The sequence below is a fragment of the Colias philodice genome, chromosome 8 (genome assembly GCF_061535455.1).
Source record: "Colias philodice isolate Cphi_HAF_F1 chromosome 8, ilColPhil1 Martin Lab GWU primary, whole genome shotgun sequence".
NCBI classification, from domain to species: Eukaryota; Metazoa; Arthropoda; class Insecta; order Lepidoptera; family Pieridae; genus Colias; species Colias philodice.
The window spans coordinates 2,402,006-2,427,649 of NC_143093.1; the positions used below are offsets into that span (position 1 = coordinate 2,402,006).

The following is a 25,644-nucleotide window of genomic DNA, read 5'->3' on the forward strand; positions in this document are numbered from 1 at the left end:
ACGGGTTTTTCTTTGAAAACGCGGGCAAAACCGCGGGCGGAATGCTAGTATTAAATAAATAAAGATAAAAATGTGTTATTAAAAAAAAATGGAAAAACTACATGAAGGATCGGTTTTAGGTCTATTTCGATACCTGATTGGGATGTTGGAAAAATATAACTATAATCAAAAAATATACAATTATAATCAGTCGCGAAGATCAGTTACGTCGCAATAAACAAAATTCAAATATTTAACGTTTATAATAACTGTTTAAATTTAGACTACATAAAGATAGAATAGATATATAATCTTACTAGATGCATTGCTCTCTCTGTACTTAAGTTTCGGTTGTGATAATGTCTGCTCTCTAGACGGGGAATGAGTTTTACTTGAAGCACCTGTAGGAAATTATTTTAGTATAAATAAAATAGTCCTTAAAATCGTAACTGTATTTTTTCTTACTTGCTTCTGCCATAAAAGAGTGTTTTGGCAATACAGCGTTATTTGAAAGATTTATTAGCTCTAATAAACTTTCTGTGATGATTTATATCTCAGGTCAATTAACATTTTTCTACTACACGACATTTTGATTATATTATTGTGGTTATTTCTCAACAGTTGTATTTCTACAAGAATAATAAATAAAAGGTTTAAATGTCAAATTACATTTGAAATTAACTACTACAAGGTGTACATACATCAAGTATAATAAAACAACAATTACATATATAAATTACTTTATTTTTTCCAAACAACTTAACATACTTTACAAGTAAAATCAATTACTTTACAAGCATAACAAGATCAAATAAAACGCAAGCTGCTAACTGTACAAAACGAAGGCACTAGAATAATTAAAATCGACATAATATTTCGTAGTCTAACTACCGCTAACAATATCATCTTTATTATCTATGACCATATCTTGTATATGGCCGTCTAAAGTTTGTCTATCGTCAGTCGATTCTTTTGGCATATCTTGTCTATCATCTACTTTACTGTCGTTATCTTGCCTATGGTCAGTCACTTGTGCAATAATATCGTCTTCTTCGTTGTTTGTATCTTGTCTATGGTCACTTTTATCGTCTGTATCTTGTATATGGTCAGTCCGTTGTGTACTAGCGTCTTGTCTCTGGTCACTTTTACCGTCTGTATCTTGTCTCTGGTCAGTGCTATAGTGCCGTATACTACCGGAAGTGGGTATCGCCGGGGAAGAGGGTTGCTTCTCTTTGACACGTGCTCTATGGGCCGCTTTCAATTCGAGCTCTACGCAATGTTCCGCGAACATTAGTTGTAGTGGGGCGTACATGTGCGGGAGGAGGTCTAGGTCGCTCATTGTGATCTGTGAAAGAATGGGAACGTTTGAATAATATTGAATTACAATTTTAACTGTTATTTTGAAGCCAATGTACAATTATTTAATCGTTATAACTTTTTGCGCATTATATTTATAAGACACGAAAATTGTAGCTAAAGTGCAACAAATTCGAAAAGAAGCTAGCCGGTCATTGACCCCACCGCGGCCCATTTCTGGCGGAACTAGAGATAGTTCCACACAACGCGCTATGCTGAAATTCAAACCTCGGCGTTCGAAAAGAAGCTACACGGTCATTGACCCCCACCTGCATGTTGTCGAACGCGATGCCCACTCTCTTGTTGTCGTTCAGTATGTGCGCGTTGAGGCGCGGCAGTCTCGCGTACCGCTGGCTGAAGTGTGTGAGCACGGTGTATCGCGCGCACATAGCGCGGCCAACTTCTATCGCTTGCGATGTGGTGGAGTGCATCTTTATGCGCGCTTCGTTTTCTAACTCGTCCTCCATTGTCGCTTCGTGGATTAGGAGTGTTGAATTTTGACCTGTGAATTGGTAAAAGATTAGTATTGGTGTACATTTGATAATAGAATAGGACTTGTTTTAGATATATTATGTATATCATGAAAAATATTATGGCAATTATTTATTGGACATCATAAATTCACAGATATATCGATGATTATGTGTTTTTTTTCGTGTTATACGCAGTGTTCCTAATGGTGACGTACAATTAAACAATTTATATTTTGATTTTACGCCCGAATCGAAGTAGACCGGTGACGCCGGACGCGCCAGTTCGTTTGCTCGCTTTTACATAAACATAATAAAAAAAAGACGGGTTGCACTCCGGGAGTGCCGGCAACTTGATTACTAACGTTGAGCATGTTTGATATTTTGGAATGGTATCCGTCTTACGCTTTTTCGATCAGGTCACGTGTCCTGACGCGAGTTTAAGATTTTATACCCATTACAGAAAAAGTGCTCAACGCCGCTAAAGAAGATTTCACTTCAAAAATTAGATTTATTTTAGGTCAGGTTGCCTTACATTTTTGTGATTTTTTCAGTCTTTACATTTTTTTAAATTTCAATTTCAAACGTACCAATCTTGACCAGTTCATCGCACGGTATAGTATCCCCCGAGTATGTGACCTTATGCCCGTCGCCCACCTGCACGGCGACGCCGAACGCGTTGGGGCAGTGCGACACGTAACATGTCACCAAGCGGTCGATTCCTAGAGACGCTAGTATCGCTGACGTCATGTCGCCGTTGGTTGACTGCTTCGCTTCCGTCTGTGGAATGTGGACTTTAGATAGATGTTGAATTTTTATTACGGCATATAAAGCATGTAGTTAAGAAACGATGCATGAAAGTTGATGCCTAGATTCAAAATGCGTGCCAAATTGGTATTAATTTAAGAATTAATAAAGCAACATTATAATCATATAATCCATCAGGATTTATTGGCACTTATTTGTTTCTTACTTGTAGACTGGGGTAGAAGCCTTTGAAAATAATGAAAAGATAAAAAAAATCGCAGTCGGATGAAACCCATTAGAAAAGGAGGGGAATATGATAAAAATGTAAGGAAAAATAAATTACGGTCAATCCGAGTTCGGGAAGCGGGAGGGGGGAGCTTTTAAGAAAAAAAAATGGTTTCTCTCGATTTCCGACAAAACTACAAGTCCTATAGAAAAAAGTTCAATGGCAAAGTTGTAGGTAATTAAAAGTTCTACAACTTTTGTATTCACAATTTTTTCACATAACCTAAAAATTTAGGTGAAAAATTCAAAAAACCAAGTTTTTGGTCTTTTATTTCTATCTACTTCAAAATTTATTTTTTTTCTACGAAATTTGGTGGAAACTTACTTTATTATGTCCCAAATACACTGTAATTTATTTGATTGAAAATATTTATTTTTTCGCCTTATTTTGAATTAATACCAAAAAAACAACCTAATTTTCAATCGAAAAGTCACCCGTCAAAATATCAGCTTTTTTCAAAAACTTGGAGTGCCTTTTATTCATTGAAAACTCTACTTTCATATGGTGTAAAAAAAAATAAACACCACCATAGTAAATGTTCTCAGGAAATGCATACAAACAGTGTGATAATGAGCTTTTACTAAATCAGGCACACTTCTTGAACTCTATATCTTCTCTTGTATAGGCTTTTCGGTAATATTTCAAAAGAAAAATAATTATCTGTTCTAAGTTTAATATTTTACAGCATATTCAAAAGCAAAATGATGTCGATAAAAACATTTCAGGTAGTTCGAAAAGTGTGCCTGATTTAGTAAAAGCTAATTTGCAAACTGTTTGTATGCATTTCCTGGGAACATTTACAATGGTGGTGTTTATTTTTTTTACACCATATGAAAGTAGAGATTTCAATGAATAAATGGCACCCCAAGTTTTTGAAAAAAGCTGATATTTTGACGGGTGACTTTTCGATTGAAAATTAGGTTGTTTTTTTGGTATTAATTCAAAATAAGGCGAAAAAATAAATATTTTCAATCAAATAAATTACAGTGTATTTGGGACATAATAAAGTAAGTTTCCACCAAATTTCGTAGAAAAAAAATAAATTTTGAAGTAGATAGAAATAAAAGACCAAAAACTTGGTTTTTTGAATTTTTCACCTAAATTTTTAGGTTATGTGAAAAAATTGTGAATACAAAAGTTGTAGAACTTTTAATTACCTACAACTTTGCCATTGAACTTTTTTCTATAGGACTTGTAGTTTTGTCGGAAATCGAGAGAAACCATTTTTTTTTCTTAAAAGCTCCCCCCTCCCGCTTCCCGAACTCGGATTGACCGTAATTTATTTTTCCTTACATTTTTATCATATTCCCCTCCTTTTCTAATGGGTTTCATCCGACTGCGATTTTTTTTTGTTTCAAAAATTATCTACTCTAGTCTATTGGAATGATAGACCTTAAATTATGTAAGAATAAATCAAGTAAATGTGGAGGACGGAAGGTGGAATTCCTCCATCGAAAAAGGGAGGATCCTTGACCAGTCTACTCAACTGGCCACCCAATAAGGCCCAAATGAATGGTGTCGGAAAGTTGCATATATTATGCTCTGTAGCGAAAAAATTTCGCTTGCGCGATTCAGAGCAAGGGGTCCCTACAGTAAACTTTTTCCATTTGCTCTCCAACTGCGGGGAATACTTCGAACCCATGTTAACTATAAATTTCCCTAAAGAATGTGGCATAATAATATAGAAATACTTAAAGACCTATAACTTACCAGGTTCTGATTAGGTATCAGCGTAAACTCTCCTCTTATACTCTCAAACTGTTGGTCATACTTCGACAGCCAAGTGACAATTTGTCCTGGCGCCATTAAATATAATGGCTGAGCTGGTTCCGTTTCTGAATCCAATACCTCGTCTAGCGCTTCTCGACGAGCTTGAAGTACGCCTATTAAACCTGGAGAGAGATATTTTATTTATAAAATAGATTTCCCCGTTCCCGCAAGAATTTCGGGAAATCCTTTCGTAGCGGATGCCTACGTCCTAACATCTACCTGCATGCCAAATTTCAGCCCGATACGGTCAGTGGTTTGGGCTGTGGAGTTTCCTAGTACCACTTTCAAGTAAACAAACCTAGATATACATCAGAATAACAGTCATCTTTCAGTTTCCGAGGATATATAAAATTGATATATATGACGGAAGAAGAGGCCCAAAGGCTATTTTTAAAAAGAGTGACGTCAGCAATTCTGACGTCACCATCATCAGGGCAGGCGCTCACACTCGAAGTAGAACGCCCGTGGGTATTTTACTGCCTTTTTAATCTACGTGGAAATTATAGAGAGAGCTCCGAACGCTCCGACGGCCGGCGAGTGAATGTGTTCTGTGCCGTCGGGCGATCGCATTTAAAGCAAACCATGACTCACAAGAATTAGTTTGAGTGTTGCCACTCGAATTTTTACAATGAATTTTTATCATTTTTAACAAAGATTAATTATTTCGTTAATTTAATTATTTCATTAGTGGTTGATTAATGAATCAACCACTTATTTAAAAAGATCAAAGTAAACTTTAGCCAGTTATAATTATTTAGTAGTTTGAGGGTAGTCGTTTATCGTCGTTGCGCCGACACGGCCATACTGACAGGCGGTGCGCGCTCTGCACCAGCCTCGTTGTAAATGTCTCGTTGTAAAAGCAGGTCACTAATGCGCTGGACCGACCAAGTGAAATCTGCTATAGGAATTTGTGTATCAGACTGCACCAGACAGTCTAGTAACAGGAAGACATGGTGGGAGATCGTGCGGAAAGCTGTGTCCGCCTCCACTATCGATGTGGATGTCTCAACGTGACCACGACCACTCTGCCAAGAGTGAATCGACAAAGAAGAAGAGAACTATTCTCGGCGTATTTTGTGTCGGTTCTTGGAGAGTCTCGAAGGTTCTCGTAGATTTCTCGGAGGTTCTCGTAGATTTTAAGGCTAACACGGCCATACTGACAATCGTACGTCCTCGTACGCCTTTTCTCGTATTACAACACTACGGTAGTTCATCTCGGGATTTCAAAAACACACTGCCTCGGCCACACTGACCTTCCAGAATACTGAACACTCCACATGACAGACACAGTCCGTTCGCGTATCATGTGATCAACACCTACTCATTTGTGATATAGGCAGATTCTCGAAGGTTCTCGTAGATTTCTCGGAGGTTCTCGTAGATTTATGCTTATCACAAAGAGAGGCGCAGCTCAGATAACACACACAATTCCTTCGATGAACTACACTCCCGTTACAATAATCCACGTAACAAACTTTTACTTTACACAACGCACGAAAAAACACAAACGCCAGTATGCCGTTACAAAACTACGTAAACGTTAACATTTAAAAATAGAGAGCTTGAATTCTATCCCACTTCTGATGACGGAAGAAGAGCCCAAAGGCTATTTTTAAAAAGAGTGACGTCAGCAATTCTGACGTCACCATCATCAGGGCAGGCGCTCACACTCGAAGTAGAACGCCCGTGGGTATTTTACTGCCTTTTTAATCTACGTGGAAATTATAGAGAGAGCTCCGAACGCTCCGACGGCCGGCGAGTGAATGTGTTCTGTGCCGTCGGGCGATCGCATTTAAAGCAAACCATGACTCACAAGAATTAGTTTGAGTGTTGCCACTCGAATTTTTACAATGAATTTTTATCATTTTTAACAAAGATTAATTATTTCGTTAATTTAATTATTTCATTAGTGGTTGATTAATGAATCAACCACTTATTTAAAAAGATCAAAGTAAACTTTAGCCAGTTATAATTATTTAGTAGTTTGAGGGTAGTCGTTTATCGTCGTTGCGCCGACATATAAATATATATTATTATCTTGTAAAATTTTATTTGTATACAATTCAGACAAAAGAATCGATATCGCATTAGCGTATTTCGGCTAAATTGAGATACGAAAAAGAATATATTTTCATACAATTAAAATAAAAATACTTACCAATATGATGGTCAGCGTGTAGATGGGATATATAAATGGCTTTCAAAGTTCTAAGGAAGGCATTTACACGCTTCGGCCCGTAGAATCGTACAAGTTGACCAAAAGTGCCTTCTCCACAATCCAGGAGCATTGAGCGCTGTTCACTGAAAAATATATTTATTCAGTTTTATGAACTAGAACTGCTGGGATGATAACACGACTCGACAAAAAAATTTTCGTTCTTTGTCCTAAAGTTTATACTATTATTTTCCAGTTAGTTATGCACAAAAACGAAAAGAAAATACCTTTTTTCGGTATAAAGTTTGCTTTTGTGATAGTTATAATAATAATACTCATTTTTCAATTTTTTCATAAATTTTAATTGATTTTAATATTTTTAAAAAGACCACGCGGTGAGAGTGGGGTGTTAACGTTTACAATGTGCCGCTAGATGGCACCCGAGTGATAAACAACCATCAGGTGTTATTTACAAGCCCAGAATAACTTAAAATGTCGTCACGAAAGTGCAAATACGATGCTGATACATTTTGTTTTATATGTGGTCAATTTATTAAAGTTCGAGACGTGAAATATGAACTAAAGACATCTCATGTTCTCTGTGAAGCCTATGAAGCATATTTTGACTGTCCTGTACGGAATCAACATAAGCCATGGGCTCCACATGTTGCTTGTAGTTATTGTAAAAGGTGTTTGGAAGGTAAGGCAAATTACAAATTTTAAGGCCATGGGCTGCAGGATGTCATTAAAAGTACATATGCTGCATGCTCATTTGGATAAATTTAAAAACAATATGGGAGCCTATTCCGAAGAGCAAGGAGAACGTTTCCATCAGGACATCATGAATTTTGAACAACGCTATCAAGGCCAATACAATGAAAACATGATGGGCGACTATATTTGGGGTTTATTGAGAGAAAGTAGCTATGAACATAAAAGAAAAATTAAAAGTGTGCACTTTTAAGTTATTTCCCACTTTTCTGTAAGCTAATTTGATAGTAAAACTTAATAAAAATAATAAACATTTTTATTTCAATAGTTTTATTTTCAATCAAAAATTAAAATCCGAGATTTTTAAAAATTTCGTTCAATCAGTCTTCTAAGCACAAAAGCAAAGTTTTTCATGCCATATATTTTTTTTCCGTCTAATTACGACCTAAACTACCAAATTTAATGCTTTGCAATCAAAGTCAAATTTCATGGTGACCCGTTGTAATTAATACTTTTGAAGGTTTTTTTTATAATATTAGAACTTGCTTATTAAAATGGTAATATTTAGACCATTTATATCCAGATCGTAATAAATTATTTAGAAGCAATTCGTTTTTTCTTTACAAATTATCTGCACGATATTCCACGTCACACAAATAAGTTCTGAACACTCATAGGAAGTCCGTCTATAGCGAACAGGTAACAATTAAAGGCTGAATCTCTGGAAAAATAGTTATTCTAACGGAAATGCTATCCGGTTACTACTTTAATTATATTTATCGCATTGAAACGCTTCAAAAAATGACCATTAAATACTCACTCAATTTGCAGCACAATAGCGCTCGTATTCCTCGTCTTGCTCGGTATACACGACCCTGTACCAAGGAACACTACTTTTGGAAACTCTTTCGCGTCACTTTTCGCGTATCGCATTGTGTCCACGAGCCGACGGAATTGTTCCAGGCTTGGAACAAAGCCATCTACATCCATTGTTTCTTGGATGTAGTCCTGGATGTGTAGTTTTGGTTCTGCTGACCTGTTTTTTAAAGGTAGGCCAGGTTTTAGTTGGAGTTAGGACAAGTAAATGATAACATTGAAGGCAGAACTAAAACCACTGGGAAATTTTAAATCTTATTCAATTAAACATTAAAAACATCATGGATATTGTCTTTCAAAATATACTTGAACGTAAACAAATAATTGTATTTATGATATGATACTGATAACAGATTTCAGCAACTATTTAAAAATTTCGTGTGTTGGTAAAATTCTAGTAGAAAAAAAAATACAAGCAAAATTAACTTTATTCGCATTACTTGACAAAATAAAATTGGCTACCTAAGCTAGCTCATCAATATCCCAAAAATAAATTCTACCTTATTCCCATAAATTAAAGTCGTACTTACAAAGAACAAATTATTATTGAAGATCGATTTTAAAAGTAAGTACATATTATCCACGTGATTATTTTACTCACCTATCCAATTGCCGTTTGGGCCTTAAATGAAACACCGTAAGCGTCCTAGCCGCTAACAGTTCAAGTCTTCCTGCATCTGGTGAAGGCTCTCCATCACCATGCGCGGGCGCATCCATATTGATGATCGTCTGGAACTGCGCCAGCGCGATCTATTCGATTAGTGTTGGTTAACCCATACTGGTCATGTCATGCAATATATTATATACCTTAACTAAGGTGAAATTAGTTAGAATAGAATATATTTATTTCTGAAATAAGGTACCAACAATAATAACCATAATCCATAATAATATTATAAATGCGAAAGTAACTCTGTCTGTCTGTCTGTTACTCAATCACGCCTTAACTACTAAACCAATTTGCATGAAAATTGGTATAGAGATATTTTGATACCTGAGAAAGGACATAGGATAGGTTTTATCCCAGAAATCCTACGGGAACGGGTTTTTCTTTGAAAACGCGGGCGAAGCCGCGGGCGGAAAGCTAGTGTACACATAAAAATAAAGACATAAAAATGAGGAAGAGGAAAGAAAGTAAAATACATAAAATTAGATATCATGTTTGCCGAGAATTTCGTATTGTGTGTGCACTGCATTTCCAGAAAAGGGTTTTTGACTCAGCTTTCTGCTGTAGTCGCAACAGGCTGCGACTAGAGCGCTGGTATTCTGTCAAGACAGTATATATTAGTTCACATGTATGTTTACCAACACCAGTCAAGGAAAAATCATGTAACTAATTCGGTGCGCGATTTCCATCACCATGCTCCGGAGCGTCCATATTGATGATAGTCTGGAACTGCGCCAGCGCGATCTATTCGATTAGTGCTGGTTAACCAATACCGGTTATGTCATATCACTAAACTAAGGCGAAGTTAGTGCTCGTTGTTTTCAATACGTTTGATGGTTTTTACCCACCACTGATCATGTAGAAGGATATAACTAAGCCGGAGTAAGTGCGCGAACTATACAGTTAGTAAGAGTAAATCGCCATAACGAGATACCATATAAAACGAAAAAATACAACGATAATTATTTCATAGAAAATTAATCAACAGGTTACATAATACATTGTCAAATTCATCTTCCCAGAAATATATTCGCAGGCAATAAAAGACATTCTATAAATCAGCCTCGAAGGACCATGAACATATTAACAGAAACACAATTATAATAATTTAAATATTATGTAATGTGAAAAATACTGTATGTGTATATTACTTAATCAATAGTCAAATAAACGAAACGCAAGAAAAATATTTTATACTTTATGTCATTCCAAAAAAACAGTTATACATATGGTCACTATGGAATAAAAATATTGTTCCCAGCTACTTTTTTAAAGTAAGTATAAGTAAATTCTACAGTAGAAATAAGAAATAAATTTATATTTTACAATCAATAACCAAAACCGCACTAACCTTATTCTTCAGCTCCTCCAATCCCTTCAATCTTATCGGGCTACTAGTCTTCGGCAACGGCGGATGGGCGTTCCACACAGCGGGCACACTCAGATCCTTCAACAGTGGGAATATATCCGGATCCAGGAGGTGTAACTTGTGTTGCGTCCTGTGCACCGCTTCGGAGCCGAGACACGAGTTCTTTGCGTTTAGTATGAGATGACGGGTTGTTGGACCAAATAGGGCCATAAATGATTGGTACCTATGAAAAAATATATTTATTTGTGAAAAGTCAAGTGATGATAGGTAATTTCACGAAATATGCTACTGGTTGTAGGATCTGTGCACCGCGTCTAAGCCACGAGTTACTACGACGGCTATGTCGGTCCTCTGACCGATTGAATTATTGGATGATGATGAAGATGGTATAGGAAATGCTCTTTTGTTTGCAAATATAAATTGTACCTTGCACTATAAATAATAAGAGCAAGTAATGTTACTCTCAATAAAAGTATTATTCAAAAATGACACAACACAAACACCATTCCACATAATATTTAACACAATGAACATAATGTTGAAATGAATAACATCCAATACAAATACCTCTGCACTGTCTTTACACAATCTTTTTTCTTCAAATAATCAAGCAGCCTAACATAAATTATTACACAAATAATCAATAAAACTTACACAGGATGATCAAACACATGCGGTGGAGTGTAATGTACTACGACCGCTGGAATGTTCTCTTGCGGGTTCGTTCCGTCGTCGAAGTGCGCAGCGAATTCGTCTTCCTTTAGATATGTGATGTCTGGCACTTCTAGAACTTTAATCAAAATGTTTTCTAATAAGAGATGTATTTACAGTAGATATTTGAATATTTAAGTGTTAGAGTTCATAAGAGAATACAAAAAGAGTAAAGAAGAGAAAGAGACTCAATACATGTACTTTTTCCTTTTGTGTTGTATTCAATTATGTACTTTAATTTGTAACCATATATCATACCACCATACCACATACCATTTTATAAACAATCATAAAATTATTTCAATCAATATTTCAAAATTATTTCAGAACTTTATATGTATTGACAACTATTTTGCCAAGTTCATATAGCATGAAGTATCAAACTTTATACTAATGCTAACTACAAAAATATAAATAACTAAAGTCCATTCATTATCTTACCAATTTGGACAGAATAATTAATTATTCTGTCCAAATATCTGCTCATAGTCCGTTGACTGATCGAGGATGTCAATAATAAAAAAAAATTTATCTTACCAATAAAAACCGGTCCAGGATCATCAGGCGTCTTCACATCTTTGGACAACACTAGTCTTCCATCAGGCAACACTACATCTTGCCCACTCTTCAATTGACCAAGCAGAGGACCTGGCTTCACGCCAAATTCTACGCATTTCTCTAAATCTAGGGTACCTAGCCGTTTCTGCAATATGAAAATAAATATTTGAAACATGGATTTTTTTTACTGGCAAATATTATTTTAAAGTACAATATACTCGAGAATCTTGATAATTAATGATGATATTATCTACTATATAAAAATAAGTCGGGTTTTCCTTCATAAACTCCAGAATGCACAAACCAATTTCCACGGTTTTGCATTCGTTGGAAAGGTCTCGGGCTCCGTGAGGTTTATAGCAAAGAAAAAGTGCCTCTGGTGGCGAAACGGAGTTCGCCCGGTTTGCTAGTTATGTATATTTTTGTAAATATTATCTAGATATATTCTACTATTATTAAATTATTGTAAATTTTTAAATTAAAAAAAACATTCCTGAAGGAAAAATAATTAATTTTAGAGCAATATTTTCGTTTACTGTTACATACCTTAAGTGTACAAATGTATGCAACTGTACTTGTAGTGCCTAGCTTATTTAAATTATGCATTAGTTTCTCTGCCCTTTTCTTCATTACGTCTGAAAAAATACAAAAATATTAAATGTAAGTAATTACAATGTTAGTAGAAATTCATAGATCAACAAGTTCTATTTTTTTACCTTTATTTTTGAAGTGAAACTTCTTTAGGCGTGTTGAGAGTAAAATTTCAGTCACGTCATAGAGTAAGGCAACGATTTTGGTATCTTTGAATCCGTCAAAGAAGTTTCACTTCTGACACGTGTGCTCGGCACACACGCTCTTTCTTATGTAATTTGTTGACAATGTTAGTACTCATAGATAAAGAGATTTTGTTTTACCTTTTTCAACAGGAGACCTAGGTTTATGTTTAAGATTTTTATTTTTGTTGTTGTCTGCATTTTTATGATCAGATTTCGATCTATAGTAATCAGTGTCATCATGAATGAATTCCTCAAATTCCTGATCCATTGTTTCTGTTCTTGGTGTATCTAGTTTGGGTTTTTTGGCAGCTGGCTTTAGGTCTGAACTGAGCAGGTTATTGTGAGGACCACTACAAACATAAAAATAGTTGTAAGTATTGAATAAAACCATTTTAAATTATAGATTAGATAGAAGATAGATTAAATAGATAGAGTGATTCCTCTGGAATCACTCTATCTATTTATCTGGTTTTAATATATAATTTATAAGGTTTTAGACAAAGCGGGCGAAGCCGTGGGCGGTAAGCTAGTTTGTTAATAAAAAAAACAAGTATAACTATTGAAGTGTTCATACTTACAGTAATACATATTTAACTGACATAACATTATCTTCAAAATCTTCTGTTGGACTGCATTTGGCCATAGTCACATTTAAATCTTTCATTATAACAAATCTTTTTGTAGCATTGTATAATTCATCCTGTAAGATAAATATAAAATTTAAGAAGAAAAAAAAACAATTTAAATTATTATGTTGTAGGTCCCAATTTGCAAAGGTGTGTTTAATATTATGGATTTCTTTATTATAGTTTATTAAAATCACTTATGTGTATCATGTTATTGCGATTCAGACAGAGTTTGCTTGTATTTGTATATATACTTGCTAAATAAAACATACAGTATGATTCAAACTTATTGGCGGCTCAGAACATTGTACGATCCGATGCGCAGAAAACCATTATACATATATCAGTGGGACTTTGAGAGATGGGTACCTGCACGCACTTGCTTTGCTAACTTCTGAACCACCATTAAACTTGAATTGAACTGAATCTGCTGCATAGTTTACTAGTCTCGATAGACCACATCAAATCAAATCAAATCTAATCTGTTTATTTGCTCGTATATGGTCTGAAATTCTGTGAGAGTTACTATGTTATCTTATTCTTACCAATCCTTCTGGACCATGTAGTGTAATATTAGGAACTCCAACATCTTGCAGGGTGAGAGACAAACCAGGCAGACCGCCTACATTCCTCCAAGTCTTGCTTGTTATAAAGATATGATCCAACCTTGATAACTTCACTTTGTGCTCATGTGCAAGACGCTGACTGCATTCTCCACAGTTAAATAAATATCTATAAATTGTGTTTAATTTTAAAACTATCATAATACTTCATGAAGTTATTATAATAAATCGTTCAATTGATAATTAATGCCCAAATAAGGTTTTAAAAAAAAAGTTGTGACGTTTTAGTTTCACAACTATTTCAAATCTAATATTAAGTACTTATTATGTTTATAAAAACAATAATTATGTCCATACCTTTTTTGGTCTGTAAATAAATATAGTGTGTTGGGTGCTCCTCGAGCCCCGGAACCCAGTACTTGTAAGTATATAGTGCTAGGACCATATTTTTCTCCCTTTCTAGGAAGTTTTAATCGCTGACGCTGAACTTCAGCTGTTTTTCCAGTATTTGACTTCGGCATGTTGGCTAAAAGATCCAACAGCCGATTATTACTATTACTAGAGTAGAAATATTTATGTAAATTACATCTAACTACTTTCCTGAATAATCTAAGTTTACCGTTCATGTGTTAAGAGGTTATTTTTTTTTACTTTTAGCCTAAGTTTACGAGCATTCCTTGGAAATCTTTCATCAAATTTTACTTTTCAGTTGTTGAACATAATTTTAACTTATTTTATATTTAATTACTATAATATTTAATTGTAACATTTGCACATTTTTAGATTTAGAACAACTGTTTTTCCGCAAACTGTTGAAAGCCGATGTTTTTTTTCTTTTGACATTGAAAGATTAATTTTTTAAATTGGACATGGCTGAAGTCATTAGGATGAAAAGCAAGATTGTACAATATAATTTAACCTATTACGTAAAAGTTTAACAATTATTTTATTATATTTGTATTGTTATCTTTTATTACTTTTGATAATTCAGAATTCTTTAATTTCTAAGAAATCATGTAACTAAATTATTACCATCTTTCAAAATTGGATTCCATGACAGTGATAATAATTCATTTGAAGTAAGCAACACTGAAATCGAAAAATGGCGTTCTGTACAGCTGTGGGTTGCGCAATTTATATGTAAATGTTTGTGAAAAGCCTATTCAATAAAAATAATAAACGTATAATTAATAATCTGAAACCTGAAAATGTTCTTTTCACATAAGTTAAACCGTCAGTATTGTGTAGTGTTCTAGTATTTTTCGTAAGTGCATACCTGTCATGGACCGTCTATTTTTTGTGTTGTGGTGATGTATTGGAATAATAAATAATGAAACGAAAAATAATACGGCTGTGCAAATAATGATAAAATGATGGCTATGTTATGGGTGGTTTTATTTTTGGCCTCTTCAGGCTTATACACGGTAAATGGTTTGCCAATTGGACCAACGCCGCAAGCCTACCCTCATGGTAAGTTATTAATTTAAATAATAAAAATTTCAATCTGGGAATACGTTAGACAATTATCGGTATTTCTTTAGAAATTTGCGGCACGAATTAAGGGGGGGGAGGGGAGGGAAAGGGAGGGGGGAGGTAAGGGGAGACCCCCTATAAAGTGGGGGGGTGAGGAAACCCCCCCTTCTATTTTTTTTTTAATTTTTTTTGAGATTATATTTATACTAGCTTACCGCCCGCGGCTTCGCCCGCTTTGACATATACCTAATAAATTATATACTAAGACCTTCCTCTTGAATCACTCTATCTATTAAAAAAAACCGCATCAAAATCCGTTGCGTAGTTTGAAAGATTTAAGCATACAAAGGGACATAGGGATAGAGAAAGTGACTTTGTTTTATACTATGTACCTAGTGATGTAGTTAGAAATATAACGAAGATTAGGGGCTTTCTTGACTGCTCCGGCGCTGCAGAACGTGGCGCTTGCCCCCGTGTACCTCGTTGCAGGCAGGAGTCTTCACTCGCCTTCGTAGCTTCGGCTTTTTGGTCGCCTTTGGCGACCAGCCTCAGCCACTCCGGCTCGCTTGACTCTGCCTGCTCCTCAGCACACGCGGGCGCCACGCTCCTCCACGCCTCCGACTTTTTTAATACACTCTAGTGTATGACAGACAAGTACCACGTGGAATCGGGGTGGACAGATTCGGTTCTGTGATTAACAATTTGTGTGCAATATACATACAATAAAAACATTTTTTTTAAATAATTATTTATTCAAATCTTGTATACATGTTTGATACAATTTACAATGGCAATGAATGGATCCATTTTATTTTTTTCCACCCATCGTCTCCACATATTCTATAATATTATCACCGAAGTTTGCTGGGTGGTTATAGTTATCTTTTTTAAAAAATCTTTTACAACATGCCACTGGGACTCAAATGGGTCAGAGGCAACAAATGGGTTGTCTGGGTCTGAACTCTGAGTTATTAACTTATTGATAACATACCCATATTGCCCCAAACAATCATATGCTCGCCAATAACCCGTATGAATTGTTGTCCCCTCAGCAACATGCTTTTGAATGAACTATGGTTTTTAATATGTACATTAAGACATTTGTTATCTCTTTCAAACACAATTCTTATAGTTTTGTCAATGTAACTCAAACAATTTTGAACATAATCTCAAAAATTAAAAAAAATATTTCTCTGTAATTACACATTTCCGCACGAAAAGCCGCTAATGTATGTTTCGGGGCATCATTATCGATCGATAAAAATTAAAATCGCGCCGAAATTCGTGCCGCACGTTTCTAAAGTCAACCCCAATTATCACTTTAGTACATTGTGACTTTTGTACCTGAAATTTTATTCATAAATTTTCCTTTTAAAATCGATAAAAAATTGCTAAATTATTAACGAAAGTATTAAGACATTGTTCAATCATGTTTTCTAATTCTCCTCAATCTTCGTTATTCTAATGTAATGTATTTATATGACTATCCGTTTAAGCGGTTTGCTGTTCTATGTAATTAAGTCTAAACATGGACATAATATTAATCAACATGCTGGAAAGTAGAGGAGAATAGGACTATTTCAATAAATGTAATTATTGTAATGCCACAATATTTTCTGTATATTAAAGTGAAGTCCCATGTCCCATAATGGGGTAAGGGGCAGCTACATTATACATCTGTTTCACTGATCGATTTTCTTTAGGGACAAGTAGGTGATCAGCCTTCTGTGCCCTACTAGACTGAGACATTTTTTTTTCTTTGTCTCCATACGCTCACGCGTCAACCACTGTACCAAGGAGGTGGTCTGTATATTAAACATTTTGTTAAACCTTCATACTGTATCGTAAAACAGTAAAAAAAAAATTCAGACACTGGTGACACTTTACATGATTTCATTACTTTCCTAGATTAAAATGCATTGGTTATGTTTGCACTAGATCAACAAAAACAAATAACTAGATAAGTAAATAACAATCTTCCTTCCTGTCCTGTGGATGAAGCATGCTGCAACTAGAAGATTGAAATTAGAATTCTATCCTTTCCTATGTATTATATATTACTGATTTTATATTTAGATTTAGAATTATTATATAGAAGTTCAAATTCATCAAATATTATTAAATACTAGCGGTCCGCCCCAGCTTCGCCTGTGGTACCTACATGTTTAAACTATCCTATCTCTCAAGTTGGATCGAACTGCACATGGTGTGCGAATTTTATTATAATTGGTTAAGTGGTTTAGGAGTCCATTGAGGACAAACATTGTGACACGATATTTATATATTATTAAATATTATAACAGTTTTTGCACAAAATACATATACAAGTTATAGATTAATATCTGTAACTTTGTATTTTATGCATCTATAACTATTTATTCTACTTATTTGGTTACCTAGTATGGTAAAGTAGGTGAAACTGAACTTAGTGTATTACTTTGTCACTAGAATATGTCTTTCATTACAATCCTATTTCTTTGTATTACATTATATTTTGTAGTGACTCAATAGTTAAAGCATCCATTGATCAGATGTAATAAACAAGCATATTATAATCATCATAAGAATGTGACAACCTGCAATTTAGATAAGCTGGCTATAAACTAAAGCCCCAGCTGCCTGATGGAAGGCCAGGGTGTGTAATCTAACTTAAAATAGGAGTGTCAACCTTTGTGTCTCATTTGAAAAGCACAATTTACTTAAAAAAAAAACTTTAAAAATCTTTTGCCAATAATGGTTTATTTTATTTCGTGTATCTCATAAATCAAATTTAATTAACTAACGTTATAGCCTTTTTTATAAATTAGTTCCAATTAACAGCTTACATTACAATATAATGCTAAGTCCATCATACTCTTAGTTTGATCGCACACTAATTAGTAGACTAGTAGTTGTATTTATGTGTTACTTAGTAATTAGTATATATTAGATAACTTCAATTGTTTTAGATTCAAATGGTATAACCCCACCATGGGGTACGGGAGGTGGGCTGTACGCGTTACCAGCGCTGGCGTTGGTTATCACAGCGGTGGGACTGCTGTTCGGATGTACTTGGTGCTATCGGCACAACGATTGTAAAGTGAGTCCTATTTTGTATAACTTAGAGTTGATTTTTGTATGAACGAGTGGGTGAATTTGTGAGGGTAGAAATGTGTTAAAGGATGTATGGTTGTATAGCTGATATGTAAATTATGTAGTCGATTTATAATTATGGTTTACGTCTACAGTTCTTGACTTGTCTTCAACTTGCATATTGTTATGATTAAAATGTTTACTAAGTAATTTATTGAGTAAGTTATCTCAAAGCTTCTGCCCAAAAAGAAGTGCGGATATTTGCAGATTATTTAAGATAAGCATAGTTATATTGATGTTGTTTTTGCATTAAATAATTTCAACAAAGATATATTTTTAATTTCAAGGTCACAAAAAGGAGTACATGAATCTACCTTGAGATTATGTCTTTTATTTAATTTGTAAAAATTGTTAAAGTTGTGTTCTTAAATGTGGTAATAAAAAAACTAATGTTTTGATAAAACAATGACAATGTACAGATTTTCTCATAATTAATGTCCAAATGAGGAATGTAAGCAAAAACATTGGTTATATTTACTCATTATGTACAATGAACCTATGGAGCATCATTAAAAATAATCTAACTACAGAATTTTGTATAAACATTATTTTTAAACTTAAAAACAACCATTTTACTATAGCATTACTTCATTATGAAATTTTATGAGGTAAGACCACAGTAACTATCATAAAAAATACCCATTCAAACAATGTGCAAATAGATTTTCGTACTTTCATATCTCGCTGCAGTTTCATTTCGCTGTGCAAATGTTTGTACGACTTTGAAAGTGAATTTGCAGCGTGCATCAAATATGCGCAGGCCGCAGTGGGCTCTAATCTCACTCGGTTTGAGGGTAATAAGCGTTCTTGTATCTAATCATTGACGGATGAACGGGGTCAACGCACCCGCCCTCGACGTAGTTATCATAATTGCGTAGTGAAAAAATGTGAATCACTTAACTACTACGCTGCAATGTGCTTCACGCTGTGTTGTGTTCATTAAGAGGTCGGATTATGAATCAACATTGTTAGGTTACGGTTCTTTATAATTATGTTAATTGATGTGTTGGTAATGGAGATGTAGCAATGGATGATGTGCGCGTGTTAGGTAGGTTTATGTTGCATTTTAAGTTAGGGTTGGTGCTTACCAAAATTTTCTAATAGGAAAGCAATTAGAAATCATCATTGTTACGAAAAATTCAAGGCATTAGGTTGCCTGTTAAGATAAGTTCGGAGATACTTTATTAGGATTAGGTTAAATTGCATTGCCCTTCTCTTGAAAAAATTAAGTATTGTTTATAACGTATTTTATTATGCTATAACAGGTAATTATCCAAATCAAACACATAATTTACGATTTAGGTTAATATCGATCGCCCTCTCAACGTCAAATACCATCAAGTTTAAATAGCCGAAGCCCTTTCATTAGCCCATTAAAACACCGAGAGTTATTCAAAGCGCTTGCACTCGAAGAATGGCGCGGCTTCCAAACCAGGGGCGTAGCTACCGCCGTATCTGCCGTATCAATTATACGGGGCCCCCGCGCCAAGGGGGCCCCCAATGTGGGCTTTTGTTAGAAATCTTTACCCTTCCTAAGGGCCCCCAAACAAATTTTTATACGGGGCCCCGCCAAGGCACGCTACGCTTCTGTTCCAAACATACTCATTAGCTGTCTCAGCCCCACGTTTCAATTGGAATATCGGGTTACGTCTACGTAGAGGGTCTACACCCTAATTAATCTATACAGCATTTAGTCATTATGGGACATCCGTGCAATTAGTCATGTACTCGGATATTTTGGCAACTGATCGTTCTATTATTTGCGATGATGCATCAGACTAGACGTAGAATCATCACACATTGGATGTTTATTTAGAGGCTAGTGGTGTTATACTGTTGCATGGTGGATTTATACCGGATGTGTCTTGTTGTATTGATGGTATTGGCATGAATGGGGGATTTGTATCTATTCTGACCGTGTTCAGAGGAAAACAAGTCTATTAGACGAATTAAAAACAAATCATATGAAATAAAGTACCTTTATACTTTGCTGTAAATTAGATTAGACAAATGTAATTATGATCATCATATTATGTACAAGACCTATTGGCAATTGTAATATTTGTTTAGAATCAGTTATGCAGTAAAACATGAAGCAGTATAATATTACCTATAGACAAAAATAAAATAATTTAGCACATATTTAATATGCACTATTCATAGGACTGTTGACATATAAGCGAGGTTGAATTTATTTTTCATGCCATATTTAAATTTTGTATACAAGTTGAATAGTGGCGTAGTTATGGATTACGTAGAAGGATTTGAAGATGCATAATATAGATACTGCTTTTGCATGGAAGTTTGGAGCTCCGTATGCACGTTGTATTCAATAATATTTTACCGAAAACATATTTCATTTACGTGTGTTTATCCTCTTGTATAATGGTGAAAATTCACGGAGACTTACGGTAAATGGAAAGGAGTCGTTTCGAATCTCGTCAAAGAAAGAACTGAAGTCGTGTTTCACACAGTTTTCCACTTTTTTTTTAGGGAATCGTGCTTACGTACGTAACTCTACTGAATGCATGTAAATTTCGAGCTGCCGACTATGCTCTTGTAAAAATGTGGCTAAAAATGTTGTGTCAACGTTTGCGGGTACTGGAAGTAATTAGTGGGAACAAAGACTTGAACCGCTGGTATAATATTCTGTTTTTGCTCAACTTAAGTAGGTATTCAGATGGTGGCCAAGCTTTTTGTATTATTTGTTTGGTTCCAACTTCCAACCATTGTCTCGTAGAAAGTGATGAATTTAGAACGGCGATAATTTTCGCTTTTATCCGTCTTGTTTCTTTAAAAATGGAACCATGTAATTATACGAATGATTATAGTGAAGAAATTACTGTTTGTTTTCGTTGATGAGATAATTGTGAAATTATTTGATTAATTTATATTAGAAACATTCAAGAGCTGCTTTGTAAAATCTTCAGTGCGGTAATTTTGGCTGGCTAGATAACTTGTAGTGACTAGTGTCGTTTGGTGTATGACGTATTTTATACCCATGCCCTCAACACAATAACAAGAAATCTATTCAATTCTAATAATTGATCGTGCGATAAAGTTTAATTTAATTCGCGTATGTCATAACAATAATTTATATCATCTCATTAATCAACGTTGATCATGTATAGCAAATAGCAATAGCATAATTATTGCACGTTTAAATATGTGCAGTTTCTTTATAACCTTTATGTGATGAAGAAAAAATAAATATATGTTATGTTATATGTTAAATGTGTTATTGTATCTATCAAAATGATAATCTTATTTGGTTGATATGGTTCGCCAATCGTGAACAATTTTTTGAATGATTTCCTTTTTTTGCTTTCAGTTTTATACTAGGTACTTAGTTGCATTGATAAATCCCAGAATCAAAATCAAAGTTTTTTTTAGAGCAAAGCCAATTGACTATTTTTTCAATTAAAGCGGGAGAAATTTTCTCTTTCAACGATAATAATGATAAGGTAGTATTTTAATGGATCCGGGATGTGCGTGTCAAGAGTACTCCAGTCGATTACTTATAAATTGGTATAATTTCGAGAAAAGGAGGGAATTGACTTCTAAAAGAAGGCCACGAATTACTTTGATTGATGATGATTAATTAGATTGATTTGATTATTGTTTGATTTGGGTTTTTTCAGCTGATATTACTGAAAAACATACTGAAAATTTTAAAGAAACTAAAAAAAAGACGTGTGGCACTCGGGGACTGCCGCGGTAAAGCTATTGCATGCTATGCCTTCAAGCCACACCTCCGCGCCCGTCGGAGTGGGGAGCGTGAGGTTTTTCGTTACTAAATTTCTGGATTCGGTCCCCGCGCTCAAGGCCCGTGATAGAAGCTATGCAATAGCTTAAAAAATCTTGCAAGAGGCCAGATTTGAACCTGCGTCCTTCGCCTTAGAGTGCTGTGATATCTATTTTCATCTTAATTTCTTCTTATAACAGGCAGAACAAACGTTTTTATCTCAAGTAAATCAAGGTAATTTAATTTATTGTCTACATAACGGAAACACCTGCTGGTTGACTTTGAACCTTTTCTTGCAAACCTTCCTTTAGGTGATCACTGATTTAATCAACTTGTGTTTGTATAATTAATGATAAACAAATATTATTTTACAATACCTTTGGTTGTGGTTAAAAGATAGGAATAATCTGTTTAGTTTATGCTAGTTAGAATTGTTTGTCTTAAATCCGATCCAGTCGTTCGCATTGTTGTTATTAATTTGTAATTTGACCAATTTAGACCTGAAAATAATGAAGAAAATTCGTTTTGAAAGGTGGTTCTTACGTTTATTGGTTGGTTCTTATGAATTCAGAGATGCTACAGCCATGAATATAAACTGAAACAAAGACCTGGCTGTAGTTAATAGTGATAATAAATTTGAAGGTAGGCTTTTAAATAGGACAGAATCCCTTTTGAAGTGAATATAAGCGGAAAATAACAGACCCTGTATAAAAGCGCTATGGGAAACAGGAGCTAATTTTCCATTAGTGAATTAGGTCATTCTTTTGGGTGCATTGCCCTGTAAAGAATAGCTTATTACAGTTTCTGTACAGCTCTTTTTGCCCTTAATTCTTCTCTAGGGATATTTTTCAAACCTAATTTCAAAGAAATTGGCGGTTTTTATCATCGTCTCTTTGTGAATGGTCTATTATTATTCTAATCAAGCGTAATTTTCTTCGAGAATGGCGCGTGTAATGATAATGATATATTTATAACGACTCGGCAAATGTCGTAGCTCATTACGTTTTGGCAAATCTTCTAAACAACCTTATTAAGGTGATTGCAACGATCTGTTCCCAGCCAATATCCCGCTAGATGGCGCTGAATTCTACATTTCTAGTTTATTTGAGTTTTTGCGTAATTGGAATAGTCATCAAACCTAGGAATAGTCATGGCGGTTACTGAATATTATATTTTATTGAAATATGTTATATCATTGCCTTAAAATCCACCCAATTCGGTAAAATTATGCGTTTTAACATCTGTCATTGCATACAGGGTCGTTTACACACACAGACGTATACAAAAATGATAAAGATTTAACTCTAGATGGCGTGAATGTAAAGCGCGTCACACACGGTGAAGATACTACCTATAATATTTTATCTAATCTAGTAATATTTTATATTACAGTATCTTAAGGTATCCGGTATCAGCGTTCTGACCATCATTTTTCTTGTTTCGCTGTAGAACCGCCATCCTGTTACAAATGACCCACAAAGGAGAATGACCACGGGTGGTATCGGTAAAATTTTAGTTGTGCCACGTATTCGTTATATTGTTAATTCCTATTTGTATTTATAATGATCATATGTATCAATATTAAGTCTTAATTAAACCGGATAAATTGAAATAATAGTAAAAGTAAAAGTTTTTCTTTTGAAACATGTATGAACTTTCGCATTAGTAGGAAGTAGGATTGTTATAAAAATAAAAGTTATATTTGTTGGCGTAAACTATTTTATTGTAATTTTGGGAAATAAATAATGTCAAAATTGATTACCTACAATAAAACGCAGTTTTATTTTATTACCTACATTACACTATTGTTTTTTTTTTATCAAAACATGTATTTGAAGTAGCAAATATGATATTATGCTGATCCAAGCATTTTCACTCAAAACTAATATCACTAATGATTTGTAAAAGTAAATTATTTCAAAATACATTTCATAACCAACAAGTAAGAATAATTATTCATACAACAACAAATCAAAAACACTATTTACTATGGAAAAAAAACCAGGAAGGTGAAAAACATATTTACGATTTCGATGCACTCGACTTTTAGTAAAATAATAGGTAAAAATATTATTATGGTTTTGATCACAGACATATCTGTGGTTTTGATATTAGCTACTAGTATCAGAAAGCTGCGTGTTCAATGCACGTCGGGGTCCCACAACTGTGGAGGAAGGAAGGTAGAATACCTCCATCGAATAAGTGAAGTTTCTCGACATACTCGATTTGCCGGCCGGCCTCAATGAAGATTGTCCGAAAGTTGTATATGTGCTCTATAACGAAAAAATTTCGCTAGCGCGATTCAGAGTGAGGTGTCGTACAATATACCTAATGAAGTTTTTCATCTTTTTATTTTACTGCAAATACAAAATAAAAATTAAACAATGGTAATGTAAATTCTAAACAAACTACTACCAAAATACAATTAGAACAAAAATCATTTGACTTGTTTATTTCACCCAGAGGCCAGAGGCGGCTCGTGACAAAATTGTATAGGTGTTCACTTGAAATAAAACAACGAAAATACAATAGCGTTCGGGATGATTTATTACAAAAAAATGAGCACCACATTTTATAAATGTCTATAACACTAAAAATTACAAAGTACAGGCTATTTCAAAACGAATTCAATGACTAGGTATCAATAATTAGTAAATCACCGAATTTGCATTCGCGAGCGTAGGTATCCATAGTGTTTGTCACTGACGGTCACTGACCTCTATAACTTATAGTTATAGAGGTCAGTGGTGTTTGTTGTGTAAACATGTATGTATTTGAGTAGTTAGTAGCATATTATATTCTGAATTTCTGATCCATGCCTATTCACTCAAAACTAATAACACTAATGATTTGTAACAGTAAATTATTTCAATAGGTAGGTATTTGAACATTTCCCAACAAGACGTAAGAATAATTATTCGTAGGTATACAAGATACAATAACAAATCTAATACACTATTTATTATTTTATTATTTACTAGCGGTCCGCCCCGGCTTCGCCCGTGGTACATGTTTACGTTTTCTCTCCATAAGAAGTAATAGCTAGAGAGCTAGCGCAAAGCTACCTGTATGTATTTGACCAGACCTGGATTTTTGTGTGTTGATTCCCCTATACCTACTATACATGAGATGAGGAGTCACTAAGCCCAGAGTGGTGGACGGGGCGCGCGCTTAGGTAAGACAGGTGGAAATTTTTGGCGAACTTTGAAACCATTTGACCACGTCTGCCATTTTGATATTTGAAAATAGATTATTATTTCTATCGGAAAATAACAATGGCAGACCATTATCACGCGGATAACATTCTGGCAGACACTTATGAAAGTGCTGAAAAAAATACAATTTTGAAAGTATTTGACCAGATCTGCCATTCATATATTTTATTTATTAGGGTCTTAAAAACTTATTTTCGAAACGGCAGACATTTTCATTGCGTACAGACTTCAGCAGACAACAAAACTTTACAGACTTCAGCAGTCAACAAGACTTAGCTTCTACATGGTCAGATGTATATATGTATTACGTTCCCTGACCTTACATCAATGATTTACTTTATTAATGTTTTTATGGTCATTTACATTTAATTTTGAAAACTATGGAATAAAATTTATAAATTTGATGATACAAAACTAAATATACATTTGTAAAGAATCTCAAATATAAAGTTGTGTTGC

At 34.5% G+C, this 25,644-nt stretch overlaps 2 protein-coding genes across 5 annotated transcripts in view; one reads left to right on the forward strand and one right to left on the reverse strand.

The window, feature by feature from the left end:
• Positions 1-702: 702 nt before the first annotated feature.
• On the reverse strand, positions 703-14,448 carry RNaseZ (ribonuclease Z). Of its 3 annotated transcripts, XM_089697966.1 has the most exons (16): positions 14,240-14,448; positions 13,978-14,146; positions 13,603-13,789; positions 13,010-13,131; positions 12,570-12,781; positions 12,202-12,290; positions 11,635-11,800; positions 11,041-11,176; positions 10,369-10,609; positions 8,952-9,100; positions 8,295-8,510; positions 6,767-6,909; positions 4,549-4,730; positions 2,396-2,585; positions 1,605-1,837; positions 703-1,324 (listed from the first exon to the last, which is right to left on the reverse strand). In XM_089697966.1, exons 1-16 carry the CDS (start codon positions 14,244-14,246, stop codon positions 863-865), a joined length of 2,904 nt encoding a protein of 967 aa, XP_089554092.1. In that variant the 5' UTR covers positions 14,247-14,448; the 3' UTR covers positions 703-862. The 3 variants fall into 3 exon arrangements, with proteins under 3 accessions (XP_089554092.1, XP_089554091.1, XP_089554090.1); XM_089697965.1 differs by having other exon boundaries at positions 8,952-9,085; positions 13,978-14,448; XM_089697964.1 differs by having other exon boundaries at positions 13,978-14,448.
• A 263-nt stretch (positions 14,449-14,711) lies between these two features.
• The window catches only part of LOC149486352 (uncharacterized), a 50,551-nt gene continuing 39,618 nt past the window's right edge, over positions 14,712-25,644 (forward strand). For both annotated transcript variants that reach the window (XM_089697681.1, XM_089697679.1), the window contains exons 1-2: positions 14,712-15,090; positions 18,042-18,172. In XM_089697681.1, the coding sequence (XP_089553807.1) occupies positions 14,991-15,090; positions 18,042-18,172 (231 nt within the window). In that variant the 5' untranslated portion in view covers positions 14,712-14,990. The remainder of the gene's footprint in view (positions 15,091-18,041; positions 18,173-25,644) is intronic.